The sequence below is a fragment of the Bufo gargarizans genome, chromosome 6 (assembly GCF_014858855.1).
Source record: "Bufo gargarizans isolate SCDJY-AF-19 chromosome 6, ASM1485885v1, whole genome shotgun sequence".
NCBI classification, from domain to species: Eukaryota; Metazoa; Chordata; class Amphibia; order Anura; family Bufonidae; genus Bufo; species Bufo gargarizans.
Window position 1 is genome coordinate 325,483,442 of NC_058085.1, and position 15,263 is coordinate 325,498,704.

General features: G+C 46.5%; 1 protein-coding gene across 1 annotated transcript in view; it reads right to left on the reverse strand.

Moving 5' to 3' along the window:
* Positions 1 to 7,625: 7,625 nt before the first annotated feature.
* The window catches only part of PDCD11 (programmed cell death 11), a 56,409-nt gene continuing 48,771 nt past the window's right edge, over positions 7,626 to 15,263 (reverse strand). The window contains exons 24-29 of the mRNA XM_044299309.1: positions 12,126 to 12,179; positions 11,505 to 11,627; positions 11,273 to 11,395; positions 11,034 to 11,181; positions 9,480 to 9,597; positions 7,626 to 7,750 (exon numbers count right to left, since the gene is read on the reverse strand). Coding sequence (XP_044155244.1) covers positions 9,547 to 9,597; positions 11,034 to 11,181; positions 11,273 to 11,395; positions 11,505 to 11,627; positions 12,126 to 12,179 — 499 coding nt within the window. The 3' untranslated portion in view covers positions 7,626 to 7,750; positions 9,480 to 9,546. The remainder of the gene's footprint in view (positions 7,751 to 9,479; positions 9,598 to 11,033; positions 11,182 to 11,272; positions 11,396 to 11,504; positions 11,628 to 12,125; positions 12,180 to 15,263) is intronic.

A 15,263-nucleotide genomic window follows, 5' to 3' on the forward strand; every position in this document is an offset into this window, starting at 1 on the left:
CTCTATGTTGTGGTGATGGACCCTTTAGTTTCTACATATTTTAGGGCCTTCTCTTTCACGGCCTGAACGGTCTTCTCGTTGCCGTGTTTCTTTTCATATTCCAGGTAGCGCTTGAAGAAGAACTTTATTCTCTTTGGTGCCAGACTCAGATGAATGACTCGCTCAAAAATATCCCTGTAAACACAATGGTAGGCACATGAATACACATTATCCCACTATCCGACACAATAATGATGTCTGGGAAGACTTCTTTATGCATCTCTGGCAATAAAAAGGGACTGCACAGGGTTAGAAAATGAAGCCAAAGTGCAATACCAGAACCAACCCATGGAAATGGGAGGCACGGCTTCTGAAAGTTCTCATCAGTGCAACGTGGATAATCTTTGCTGCTGGATCCGCAAAGGCAAAAGGTCCAAAGTTCCCACTGTCCAACAAAATATAAATACCGGATCCGCGAACAACTGAACTGTCTGGTATGAACAGTTTCCAATCCGGTTGGACGCCTAGCAGGATTAGTGCCTCGGTTCACACCCTCCTTGTTTCCTTCTCCAGGGTCAGACTGCCGGCAATGCTGCTTCTCTGTGTTGTGGTCCTAGTGTACAATCGTAGCACGAACAGTGAAGTTCCACAAACACAGATTGCGCAAATGTCTATTCTGTGGAACTTCACTGTTCGTGCTACGACTTGTACACTAGGACCACAACACAGTGAAGCAGCATTGCCGGCAGTCTGACCCTGGAGACGGAAACAAGGAGGGTGTGAACCGAGGCACTAATCCTGCTAGGTGTCCACCCGGATTGGGAACAGTTCACACCAAACAGTTCAGTTGTTCCAAAGTATCAGCAGCGGATCCGGTATTTATAGCAACTTCTATTTAAGAAGGCGCTGTCCCATATTAAAGTGGTTTTCCTGTAATAATTTTATTTTTATAAATGCCTGCAACCTTCTCCCCTGAAACAGAAGACTCGTACTTACCTGATCCTCGCCGCTCTGGTTCTCCACGCTGTCCCCATGCTGGTCATGGGCATGGTTATATGCACCGCTCCAGCTAATGACTGGCTTCAGCAGTGACGACGGGCTACTTGTGGCCACATCACCGTTGAAGCCAATCATTGGCTGGGGCGGTGCATGTGACCATGGCCAAGGCTAGATTATAAACTGGAAAATTGAGCCAGCAGAGGACCAGAGATGCATGGAGCTGGCAAGTATGACTCTTCAATTTCAGGGGGCGTGCTGTGGGTACTTGATTTACAAAGAAGGATCAGAAACCCCCCTTTTAGGGCAAACTAGGGAATAAAATTTAGTTGTGCAAAACTACAACTTCCCAACACGGCGGCCTGCATGTTGAGAGTTATAGTTTCAGAACAAGTAAATACGAACAAAGCTGTACTTACCGGACTTCCTTCTGGCTGCCATGTTTCACCATCATGTCGATGTAAACAGACCAGAGATCCGTGCGTTTCGGGTAGCTGCTCAATGTGCTCTCAAACAAGGCCTTGGCTCGTACAGCGTCGCCCATGCGGAATTCCAACTGAGCAAACTTTGAAATCAGATCAACATCTGAAAAAGGAAAGGAACATCACACTTTCACCCAACATGTACAGCTCCCTGAAATATGGATGGAGAAAACCTAAGGATTGCACATAAGGTGAAATGTCCATATTAACACAGTTCAGAACTTAGTTAAAAAGCCCAACCGGCCCCCTGACATGATGAATAGGTAGTGGTCATAGTACTAACCATGTTACTTATCCAGAAGATAAGCAAAGAATAGTAACAGTTCGTATTAAGTCAAATAGCATAAAAGACAAATTCATTAAAACCATGTATCATTCCCTTAAGCTGCCAACACATACTAGTATATAGTCCACCCAGGACAAGACATGCCATTTATTTCCAACTATTGCATCTTACAAAAGGTGCCCTGCAGGTAACAAGGTCCAATGCAAACTATTATGTGGAGTTCACATTTATGCTCATTTCTATCCAGGTCTCAAAATTACTGGTTGATTTATAATCTGGTAACACTGTATGGTGTGCTCCTAATAAGTACTCTGCAGTTCGAAAACACAAAAGCCTTCTATTGTTGGTTTCTGCTCATGGGTAAGCTACAGAGATTTAGATTGGGTCAGCGGCTGTGACATCACAAAAGGGTCTAAGTCGGGTCAGCGGCTGTGACATCACAAAAGGGTCTAAGTCGGGTCAGCGGCTGTGACATCACAAAAGGGTCTAAGTCGGGTCAGCAGCTGTGACATCACAAAAAGGTCAGAGTCAAGTAAGCTGGTGCGACATCAGAAAAGGGTCTGAGCCGGGTAAGCGGCTGTGACATCACAAAAGGGTCAATCTGGTCAGGGGCTGTGACATCACAAAAGGGTCCGAGTCAAGTAAGCTGCTGTAACATCACAAAAGGGTCTGAGCCGGGTCAGCCGCTGTGACATCACAAATGGAATCCACCAGGTAAACGGCCATCTGCAGTTTTGACATCACAGGTGTGTTTCACTTGCTGTGATATCAGTCAAGGAACTGTGAGGAGTGGCTTTCAGCTGTGTTAGCTGCGGTGACATCACAAGTGGAATCTGGCAGCTGTGATGCGATCACAATTCTCAACAGTCGCTTTGATATTTGAGATAACCAAGTTATCAACTATACAGAAAGTGCATCCCCCGAAAAGGACTGAATGAGGCAGACCCTTAAAGGAAGGATTTACTGTTACGTTACCAGACTGAGCCGCGTCAGACAGAGATTATGAATGAGTACTGTACAGAAAATCTGCAGTTTCATTGTCCTGTCAAGCTGTCAGTCTTAGCTGATCTATGGCACACCTACAGCGGATGTACTGTAATGTGTGCGTCCTACATGACGTCGCTCCGATCACTCATATGGTGCACTGATATGGAAGAAACACCCGATACACTGTTCTTCTATTGTCAGGCAAGCACATCAGCAGGGAAAGATCATATTCTTCGACTGTTCTAGTAACATTACGAAAGCTTAAAAAAAAATGTTGCATTCATCACACTACTTGGGGACAGATCTATATGCAAAGAGCTAGTAAGGAGAAATGCCTGGCCGGCCAGTGTCAGGAGGGGTCAGCCGACCACCCCAGTGAAAACATTTTGAACGTTTCTGTTTAAGATGATCTGAAGAATTTGTGTTTTAAAAAAAAACAAAACAAAAAACAACCCTGACAACTGATGGCCATGTTTAATGACTTTGCAGAGAAGCTGCCATCCATTTTACCCAGACGCCAGCATTTTACAATTTGACAAAAGACTGATTATTTTGTTTTAAAACTAGAATATTGTTAGGCTGGATTCACATCACATTTTATGCCTCCATTTGCCGTATACGTAAAAAACATACAGTACTTTTGGTGATTGGATGCCACTGTATGGCATCAGTCTGAGGCATCCGTTTTTTGTATACGTTAAATGGATGGGAAAAACGTGATGTGAACTGAGCCTTATATATTGATATAAAGGAGTACCTGCCAGGGAACAGTCACAAAAATTAGAGAGGTTGTACCATGAAGATACCTTAGGACAAGGGATAAGTGGTCGGTAGGGGTCTCCCTATTTGAACGGAGCGCCAGAAGTGAGTGTGAGAGTGTGTGTGTCCAGTGCGCTATTTATAGGACTGAGGGAGATAGCCGAGTACAAGCTCTTTGCTCTCTCCGGTAGCCCAACAGTTGAACGGAGTGACCGTGTGCATGCATGACCGCTGCCCCATTCAAATGGGGGAAACTAGGCCCCCTGTTCTCATGATAGTCAGTGCCCCCCACCCCTGATCTGACACTTATTCCCTATGCCGTGGATAGGGGATAAGTGGTCTCCATGGGACAACCCCTTTAAATACTATAATCTCAGCTAAGGTGTAGCAATGCCCGGTTTAGCAGCTCATATTCCATATTCATCATCCAGAGAAACCTCTACTCGGCACAGCAGTACCACTGGGGTAAACTCACGTTCTTTATCTGGAACACACTTCAGTGCTCGCTGCAGCAACCTGTGCGTGGCCTCGGACTGGCCTTGTTTCAGGAGAAACATGGCATATTTCCACCATACAGACTTCTCCTGGCGGAAACGCTTCACCATGGTGTTGAACAGGTCCTCGGCTTCCTGGAAACAAAATAAAATTATGGATTGTATTGTAGAGCCAAGTAATGGTGACGTTTACAACTATTTACAACTTCTATGCTGCACAAAACCTGAGTTACCTGCATTTATGTGAAAAAGGGCAAATCTGCCAGTGAGAACGGTCGAGCAGACGGCAGACTACTGCATGCATTACGCTGTGTACAGAATCTGCTGGGCAGTCAAGTAACCTACTGCCTATATTGACTATCCTTCAAAACTGTTCAGAGATGGGATCAGATCTAATTTCAGAGCTGGAAACTGACTGCCATGGATAACTGCTCCATGTTTCCTCTATTAGACGTGCACTTGTAAAGCAAATCTGCTTGATAAACATTATCAGAAATATCTGGGAGTAAAATATTGATGACCTTTCCTCAGGATAGGACATCAATATCAGTTCAGTGGGACTCAGACTCTTGTTGTCTCTATCAATCAGATGTTGGAAGCAGGCCACGGCACTCAGTTAAGCGCGGTGGCCTCTTCCTAGGTCAGTGTCACATGGCCTGTGTCCAGCTCAGTCACTTTCAATTGAATGGGCCTAGGTCATCAATATCATATCAGTGGGGGAAAGTGTTGAGGCCTCATCACAGCGCCGTACTCTGTATAGTGGCTGCACTTGGTAGGCTGTGAGGAGGCCTCAACACCTGCCCCCACTGATATGATATATGATCAATAATGGGCTGCTGGAAAACTCCTTTGGATCAGCTCGCCGTTACCTTTAATTTCTCCGACTTCAAGTAAATGTCCACCAAATTCTGAAAGGCTTTCAAAGGGTCATTGTACTGAATGGCTCGTTCAAAAACCTTCTGTAGGGTTTCCTCTGTCCCAAAGGTATTCTCCATGTTCAGCATTGCAACCCAAACATTCAGCTTCTCTTGCTCCTCTCTGCAATGGTTAAAAATACATCAGAAAAGGAAACCGTTCTACACCCGTGACAAATACACAGAAAAAGAGCATTTTATTTTGCTTAACCCCTTGGCATCTTGGGCATTTTTCATCCCTGCCAAGAATTATAACCATATATCCCCCCCCCCCCCATCAACAGCCACATGAGGGCTTGTTCTTTGAGGTTGCTTAAGACTTAGTGATATTTTTTTTAAATTACCGTATTTTTCGCCCCATAAGACGCACTTTTTCTTCCCCCAAAACAGGGGAGAAATGCCCCTGCGTCTTATGGGGCGAATGCTTGCTGTTTTACATCGCATGCTGCGATGTAGGAGCAAGCGGGGACTCGGGGAGGGACTGGGAGGAGGAGCTGGGGCCGGCAATAGCGGCGGGGCGGTGCAGTCACTGTACTATAGCACCGCCCCGCCGCTCCGATATACTAAAATAAGATCTCATATTCAATTAATGGTTATTAAACATGCCCCCCCAGTCCTATTGCTGACTTACATCCTAATCGCATCTGTAGTATTCAGGCCAGGCGGGCGGCAGCGTAACTCTTGTCACGTGCCTGCGCCGCCTACTTTATGAATGAAGCAGGCGGCGCAGGCAAGTGACGTCAGTGAGAGACGCGCCGGCCGCCCGACCTGCCTGAATTCTACACAAGCAATTAGGATGTAAGGTAGTACCGTAATAGGACTGAGGGGGCATGTTTAATAACTATTAATTGAATATAACATCTCATATTTGTATAATGGCGGCAGGGGGCGGGTCGGTCATATCGGGTGAGTTCTGTGGATGGTACAGGTATGAGATGGGGGGGTCTGTGGATGGCACTGTTATGGCTGGGGGGGTCTGTGAATGGCACTGTTATGGGCTGGGGGGTCTGTGGATGGCACATACGGTATATAACAGTGTCCGTCATCCACAGATCCCCCCCCCCCATAACAGTGTCCGTCATCCACAGATCCCCCCCATAACAGTGTCCGTCATCCACAGATTCCCCCCATAACAGTGTCCGTCATCCACAGATTCCCCCCATAACAGTGTCCGTCATCCACAGATCCCCCCATAAGTGTCCGTCATCCACAGATCCCCCCCATAAGTGTCCGTCATCCACAGATCCCCCCCATAACAGTGTCCGTCATCCACAGATCCCCCCCATAACAGTGTCCGTCATCCACAGATCCCCCCCATAACAGTGTCCGTCATCCACAGATCCCCCCATAACAGTGTCAGTCATCCACAGATCCCCAGTAATAGTGCCATCCACAGACCACCATTAGTTCCAAACCCACCAAACACACAGCACACCTTTTGGTTAAAAATATTTTTTTTCTTATTTTCCTCCCCAAAAACCTAGGTGCGTCTTATGGGCCGGTGCGTCTTATAGGGCGAAAAATACGGTACATTTCTAGATAAAATTTAGTATGAAAAAGGCAAGGTGTCCAAAAAGGGCAATTCTGCCGTTGGGAATTTTTTTTCTTTATGGTGTACACTTGTGCAGGAAACATAATGTGATATTTAATAGTTCAGATATTTCCAGATGTGGCAATACCAGTTGTTTATTTTTAAAAAATATTATAAAACAGTTTTTAATATTTGGTATTTGATTAAATACATTATTGAACTGCCATTTCCTCATTTTTTTTCCTTCAGCACAGTGATTGCGGAACTATGGCACGGGTGCCAGAGGCGGCACTCAGAGCCCTCTCGGTGGGCACCCGCACCCTGGAAAAAGTCTAAGGTGTACCAATACGCCTTAGACGTTTCCTGCCATTCATCATTGCAGAGTGCACTATGAACTGCATGGGCAGAGCACTGAATGCAGGCAGGCAGTTATACCTATATGATAAATTAGATGGAAGATACTTCCATACTGCAGAGTATAGCGATCTCTTCTAGGTGCAGTGACATGGCAGGCCTGGGGGCCTTCACAAAATCTAACCCCAGCTACCAGGACGATGGCTCAGAGCTCTGTGGCTGTATTGTGGGGATCAGAAGACAGTGTGGAACCCCTTCTCTAATCTCTCAGATGACACATTGCTATTGACCTCAGCACTTGATGGGATAAATGACCGGGATCCATGCTATCTCAGATGCTGGTCACTGATGTTTATGGGAGTCAGCCGTATTAAACAGTGGGCACCCACCATGTGAGTGTACAAGCCATGTAAACCTTCAGGCATTATGATGTACCTGTATGCCATATGTCATAAAGGGGTTAAATACCAAACCATCAGATTCTACCCTTACCGGAAGTAAATGGTCTGGAGGGCTCTTTCAGCCAGAGCTCGTGCTTGCTCAAGCTCAGTCGCCTGAAGGTGGAAATCCATGTACTGGACCCAGTTTGCAGAGATGTTCGGAGAGCTTATGACAAGGCGCTCAAACTCCTGCACCGATTGCGGCTTCTGATTTGAACCAGCGGCTTCCTTCTTAGTTTCTGTTTTCTGCTTATTTTTTTTGGTCTTCTTAGTCTGAAAAAATTATGCCCCCAAAAAAGTTAAAGCCACACATTGATAAGTTGTATTAAGAGAGATCTCCCCAAGGCCCTCTACATGGGCATTATATTACAAACTCACCTTGGTTTGCTTTTCATCATCATCTTCACTGTCTGAACTGCTCTGGTTTCCACCAGCTATAGAAGTTTTGAGGTTATTTAGGTCGACATTCCAGGAGAATCCAGAAGACACCTGGAGGCGCGGGGCAGGAGGCTTACCATCAGCCGTGTTCTGAGGACAAAGACATGAGCCGGAATGAGGTCTAGACAATACAGGTCTGTACACGTGTAATGAAGACCCCACCAACCTTTTACAATCATCCCTTGGACTACCTCTATAATTTTGTGCTCATACAACTTATTTTAGCTGACAGGCTGGTAGTTTTCCTACACGTGCACACAGGAGCTGTAGGAGCAATGTGGGCACTATATCATGGAGGTTTTCTGCTATATCTTACTTAGAGCATAGTATCTGATAGAGCATACCACAATAACTGCTTAACACAGAGGACTTTACCTTAGGTTATGCTCATATGAGCCAAGAAAGTTAAGCTGGTTTGTAATTCAAATTAGGTCAATGGATGCAGGGCCATGTTTCCTAACCTCTCTACTATTCCCGAGACCTCCACTAAACTGACAAATAAGGACATAATTCAAAAAGTTGACCAAAACCTTTCATGCAAATAAATAGGAACTTCAAAAATGTTCTCTCTATATAATATATATATACGATTGTTTTCATGTCACTTTTAAATCTGGTTTTGCATTGTGTGGTTGCACCAAAATTTATGCAACTGCATTGTGACTTCAGTTTAAAAAATACACTAGGGGGCTGCCTAGCGTCGGATGTGACTATTTAACATTTCAAGTGTTCCAGATAGTAATTGTGTTATAATTCAGCTTTAATCCCCCTTTCCTGCCTCAAACATAGACCACTTTAAAAAGTGGTGTGTGTTCCAAATGTCGCAATTGTCATTTTTACACCAAAAACCTGATGCATCTGGTTAGATAAATGTCCCACTTTCTGCCACGTGGCTAGAATATGCCCACCTTCTTAATGGGGGTGGGTGGGTCACCCTGAAGAAGAGACCTCGGCACCTTTGCTTTTAGGATGAGTGAGGGTCTCAGAGGTTGTACCCCTAGCAACATTTAGTTTTTTTTTCCCCAGGTATTTAATACTGATGACCCATCTTCAAGACCAGTGGCGTAACTAGAAATGAGTCGGCCCCACAGCAAATTTTTGAACGGAGCCCCTGCCAATTTCTTTGCAATGCCCTCCTCCTGTAAAATCCTCACTCCCGTGGCTAGCCAAGACAGGACCCGTCTCTGTATATAATGTCATTTTATAATGATGTTGAGGGAGCCCTGAAAAAATCTTTTAGTCCTCCTCCTGAGTTTGGGCCCCAAAGCAGCCGCTTCCCCTATAGCTATGCCCCTGCCCTGGACAACCCCTTTAAAAGTTATGGTATATCCTTGAAATGCGGAGATTCTAAGGTGCACCTTTAAGTTGCATTAGTTATAAAATGGGGGTTTTGGTTTTCTGTGGAGCCATTATTTTAAGGTTTCAGCTCCAAGAGGGTTGCATGACATTTAGGCCTTATACACACTAACGTATGTATTTTGCGGTCCTTAAAAAATGCGGTTCGCAAAAAATACGGATGACATCCGTGTGCATTCCGTAATTTGCGTAACGGAACAGTTGGCCCCTAATAGAACAGTCCTATCCTTGTCTGTAATGCGGACAATAATAGGACATCTTCTATTTTTTTGTGGAACGGAAATACAGAAACAGAATGCACACAGAGCAACTTCCTTTTTTTTGCAGACCCATTGAAATGAATGGTTCTGCAAACGGTCCACAAAAAAAAAAAAAAAAAAAAAACGGAACGACACGGAAAGAAAATACGTTCATGTGCATGAGCCCTAGTAGAAAAAACATTTGTTCCTTCCCCGTGACTCACTTTTTTGTTAGTTTTTTCAGTTTCGGTTTCATTCTCTCTGCAGTAAACCTCCACACCGCTGTCCTCGTCATCTTGAGGCTCTTCTTGTGTTTTCTTCTTCTGCTCTCTTTTTAGTGACCTAATATTAGAACATAAAGCATTATTACAACCTGGCAGCAACAACTCTGCGTTTCTGGTCTGGTGCGCGGCACTAATGTGAACCTGAAATGCTCCCTCCAACCTTATGCCTCACGAAGATCACAAACTCACTTCAAATTCTCAAACTGTATTATCATGAAAGGCAGCCATGCCTAAAAACTACTGATCTGAACCAGCTCAGGATCTGCACTATTTCCATCTCAAAGAGCGCCACCCTTGTGCAATGGCTGCGTCTGTTATTGCAGCTCAACGGGGCTTCACCGGAACGGGGCTGAGCTACAATAACGGATGCAGCTCCTGGAACGTGGCACTACGTCTAGAAAAAGAGAAGCCATGTTTTTCTAAACTCAAGAGTCTTAAAATTAGAGCAGACCAGACAGTTTAAGGACTACTGCAGGGAAGTGCCGTTGAGTAGGAATATGAAAAGTATAAACTTGGAATCAGCATTTTGTGACTGAATGTCCCATTCCTATGATCGGTGAAGGTAAACATGGCTGGCAGATTCCTCATTAAGCTTTAATAATAACCATCTAGATCAGGGCTGGCCAACCTGAGGCTCTCGAGCTGTTGCAAAACTACAAGTCCCAGCATGCCCAGACAGCCTACAGCTATCAGCCTACAGAAGGGCATGGTGGGAATTGTAGTTTTAACACAGCTGGAGAGCCGCAGGTTGGCCGGCCCTGATCTAGACAATGAAAAGTGATTTTACAAAAAAAAAATATTATGAAGTCTGGAAAAAAGGGGGATGATGCGAGGGTCTTGTACAAACAGTGTTCAGACACTCGTATTCATTACAGGGGTTTTCTGAGATTTAGCAATCTATCCTCTGGATATGTCAGGGATCGGCAACCTCCGACACTCCTGATGTCCTGAAACTACAACTCCCAGAATGCTCCATTCACTTCTACGGGAGTTGTGAGAACAGCCCAGCACGTTTATATGCTGGGAGTTGTAGTTTCACAGCAGCTGGAGTGCCAAAGGTTGCTGATCCCTGGGATATGTTATCAGCATCTTATCGGTGGAGGTTGGACACCCCGGGACCCCCGCCGATCAGCTGTTGTATAAGGCACCGGAGCTCACAGTAGCGCCATGGCTGTCTCGCAGCTTCACCTAGGCCACGTGACATCACGTTTCCTAATGACAAGGCCTAGAAGCAGCTCAGCCCCATTGAAGTGAGCAGACAGAAGGCTACGGCGCTACTGAGAGCGCCGGTGCCTTCTCAAATAGCTGATCGGCGGCGGTCCCAGGTGTTGGACCCCCACAGATCAGAGACTGATAACATATCAAGAAAGAACTAAACAGTAACATCCCGGGGATAATTGAATGGGCCAGAGCAGAGCAGCCACGTCATAACAGACCGCTGGTAAGTGCTGCCATCTACTGGTCACAGCAGAGACATGCTAGCAGCAAAAATACCTTGTCTTCACTTTCAGACTCTGATCTCCTCCTCTTAGAAAGCATTTTATTCCTCAAGGTGAAACTTTCCAACTTTGGAATGACATCTGGTTTTCCCGTGTCCTTAGAGAGAAGGGAGAGCTCCAAGTGCTGCTTTTTTCTGTCAATTCTACAGAAAGAAACCACAAGTAAAACATCACATGTGCGTCTTATCCACCTCATACTCTTCTCCCACACCCTCCTCTTAAAAGACAACTTACGACAGAATTTTGGCTGTAAGCAGGGCTCCTTCTGGGATATATGAAGAGTATGTTTTAGGGTCTTCAATAAAGTAATTACTAGCATGCCTAAACTCAACACGGCCGACAATGGAGCCCGATAACCTGCGATACAGAAAGGAAAGAGTCACTGATCTGCCACAATATTAAGAGAAGTTACCAGCACGTCCGATACACGTGCATCCATAAGGAGCGGGGAGAAGCTGGTCCTCACCGGAAGAAGATCCCCTTTTCTGTAACCGCTCCAACAAAACCTGACACCAACTGTCCTGCCTCCAGGTTGTCTACGGAGGCGATTTCTTTATCCGTCACTTCATTCGCAGACTCTGGACATGTCCTGCAAGAAAGGAGGGAAGAATAAGACACACGGTGTTTCACTTCAAGTTAGTTGGAGATTCAACGGGAACCATTTCTGTGAAAAGCAGTCATCCACTAAACATAAAGGAGTGATTGCAAGGCTTACACGTATCCCCTGGGATAGAGGATTGTCTGATGATGGAGGTAGGACTACTGGGATCTCCACCAATGACCAGAGCGCCCGTCCGGTGTAAACCCATATGAATGGATTGGTGGCGGAGCATGCTCTCTGCTGGTCCACTCATTTCCTACAGGATTGCTGAAGACGGGAGTACACTGCTTGCCCATCAGTGGCAAATATGACAGACAGGGAACCTCTGGTCATGACTGGGGTCCCAGCAGGTGAACCCCACCAACTAGACACCTACTTCTACCTACGGGATAAGGGGATACGTTTTATTCTTGGGACAACCCCTTCAATGACCAAAAAAGTAAAAAAAAACTAAATAGGGAGAACCAGTGAAGATAATTTGCTTACCGAGACTTCCTAAGGGACACCTCAATGGTCTTTTCCACAGACAGTATGTAGCACCTGGATTACAACAAAGTCAAAGTTATTAGTGTAGGGTCTCGCCAATAAACCTATACAAAATGTATATGCATTTTCAGCAGAAACAATTCATACCAGGGTTGTCTCAGTCCAAGAAGGACTATATTAGAGTACTCTAATGTTATAATTTCTGCCCTGAACCCGCTCTGTTCCAGTGCCGTTACTCCCATGCGCCCTGCCGCTAAAGCCACAATGTTAGGGATCATTGCGGATGCGGACCCGTTAAAGTGAATGGGTCCACAATCCGGAAGGTGCGGTGAGGCACGGAGTGCTTCTGTGGAGTTTCTCTCCGTGCCGACGCACAGCAAAAAAAAAAAAAAAAAAAAAACGAGATTTTTGTGAACTCACCTGTAAAATCTCTTTCTCGCGTAGTTCATTGGGGGACACAGACCGTGGGTATAGCTGCTTGCTGCCACTAGGAGGCGACACTAGGCTAAGAAGTGATAACTCCTCCCCCGCAGGCTATACCCCCTCCAGCCTGGAGAGAGCATATCAGTTTGTGCCCAAGCAATAGGAGTAGGAGAAAAAAAATCAATAATGAAAATACAGTACACAACCCACAACTGACAAACATCAGTCGGAATGCACCAGAACTGAGGACCATACTGGCCCACCAACCGCCAATATGTGCGGCAAACAGAACACTGGGTGGGAGCTGTGTCCCCCAATGAACTACGCGAGAAAGAGATTTTACAGGTGAGTTCACAAAAATCTCGTTTTCTCGCTAGTATCATTGGGGGACACAGACCGTGGGACGTCCTAAAGCAGTCCACGGGGAGGGAAAAAAATCACACGCCCCTGGAGAAAAAACGCCCTCGAGGATGCGGCATCCGCTGCCGCCTGCAAGATCTTGCTGCCTGGAGCAGCAACAGATGATGGCTAGAAAAGACCCCCGAAAAACTCTGTGAACTTGCCGGAAGACCAAGACGCTGCCCTCTAGAAGCGATGTCTGGAGTAGATGAACCCGAGAAATGACGACCGCTGGACAGCCAGGCCATCACTCCGCTAGGAAGCAACCGACAGGCAGACATCCCAGGAAAAAAAGCATTCCGTTGGAAGACGCCAGCTATGACAAGGACCTCCAAGAAAATCAGGCAGAAAACCCATACAGCGGAACGCGCCAACGCGCCAGATATGGACCAGCAAATCTCCGAGGCCAAAATAGATGGCTGATGGAGAGCCCGCCCTTAAAATACGAGGGAGAAAGAAGAGAAAAACCATGTCCGAGAAGACCCGAAAAGCGGTGACCTTCCGCCAGAAAGAAAATTCTGGCGGAGCACTGCCTGATGCAAATGACAAAGGACAAATGGACGTACAAAAAGAAGAAGAAGAAGTCCCAGAGGGGGGGGCTTGTTTGTTCCTGAAACGCCCCCAGCGATCTACCGATCGTCGGGGCGAAGCCGGTCGTAGACCACAACTGTGGGAGCGGAACCAAAATCCAGGTTCGCAGGATCCTCCTCTGGTTAAAAGAAACCGGTAATGGAAAAAAAACCATAATTGACATATATTGACTTCCGGGCAGAGACCAAGATAAGAGAATACTCTCCGTGGAAAAAAATAGATCCCGGATTCCATAGCTATACAACCCATTGCCACCGGTCGAGGAGACCGAAGGGAAAAGGTGGTCAGCAGTCCAGCTAGAGGAAGGACAGGAAAGAAAAATAGGGGTGTTCCGTTCAAGGAACGAAATCCCTACCAGTGGTGACAAGGTGTGACAGTCACCCGCTCAGCCTGGCTTGGGGGGACCGTAGTCCACCCCCGGAAGGAGCAGTGAAAGGAATGACCACCATCGCTTGATGTGACACAGAAGCAACCATAACTGAAGGAAGGAATCACTGTAGTGGTAGACGAGTGCCACAGGGACTAAGTAAACATATCTGACGGACAGTATCACCGTAGTGGTAGACGACTGCCACAGGGACTAAGCTACCCAGTCGAGCGCGCCCAAGTAAGGTGCTGATAGCTATGGCACTGACGCCAATGCAAAACCCGAGTTGACGACACAAGAACAATAGTAGTCAGAGCAACGGACAGTTAACAGTAATGAAGACCATTGAGAGGTCAGGGCAAGCCCATTGCCATCAGGGACTGGCACTGTACAGATCTCTTGGTAATGAAATACACCCTTGAGGAGGAGCCCATACAAAGGAAGCTGCCAGAGTAACGCAAAGGCCACACTCCAGCTGAGGAGGATGCCACACCGTACAGGATACCAATCCCAGAGTCGGAAGAAACCGCCGTCTGACGAAGGAACTGTGCAATAGGAATGTTCAGTAGGAACCCTAGCATGTAGTGGAGATGCAAATACCCTTTGTACAGTAATAGCTACCGCCTGCTCCTCCCAGCGTAAAACTGAGGGAGAGGCCTAAGGACACCCAGAAGTAGCATGGAACCAAGCTAACTCAGTCAACCAGAGCCATTCCATCTAAAAAGGGGGCAAAACCAGAGCAACCGCCGAAGCAGTGTCAGGGTAGAACCCCTATCTGAGGGGGCTGACCCACTGCCATGAGTTCGATCTCCGGCCCTTGTGAGAACTACCCTTGCTTTTTTTTTTTTTTTTTTTTTTTTTTGTCAGAAGTGGGATCTGAACCCACGCCTCCATTTGGAGACCCGAACACCCATACACGGAAGAGATTAACTCTTGAGTCTGGCACATTAGACCACTCGGCCATCCTGACTTAGAGAACACGCTGTAGTAGTCAATGCAGAATGCCAGCAAAACACCCTCACCTAATGAGGAAGAGTGGTGGCCCAGAATACAGAGTCAGTGCAACCTTGGGCTCGCTGGGTCGTAATCCCAACATTTGTATAATGGCGTGCACCCACACGCTGTAGAGGACCAAGTTCTGACCGACCTGAACGGTGGAGGCCCATAGGGATGGGAATCTAGGGCACCTGAAGAGCTGCTGAGCGACTCCCTTAAGAGAACAAGGAACGACCTATCTGCGCCAACCACCAGTACCAGAAGAGACGGGAGGATACAGTATGGGAGCAGTCCCAGTATCCATATACCTCTAGATGAAGAGTACCAGGCACCAATGGCAACGACTGTTGCCGCGGCCCACC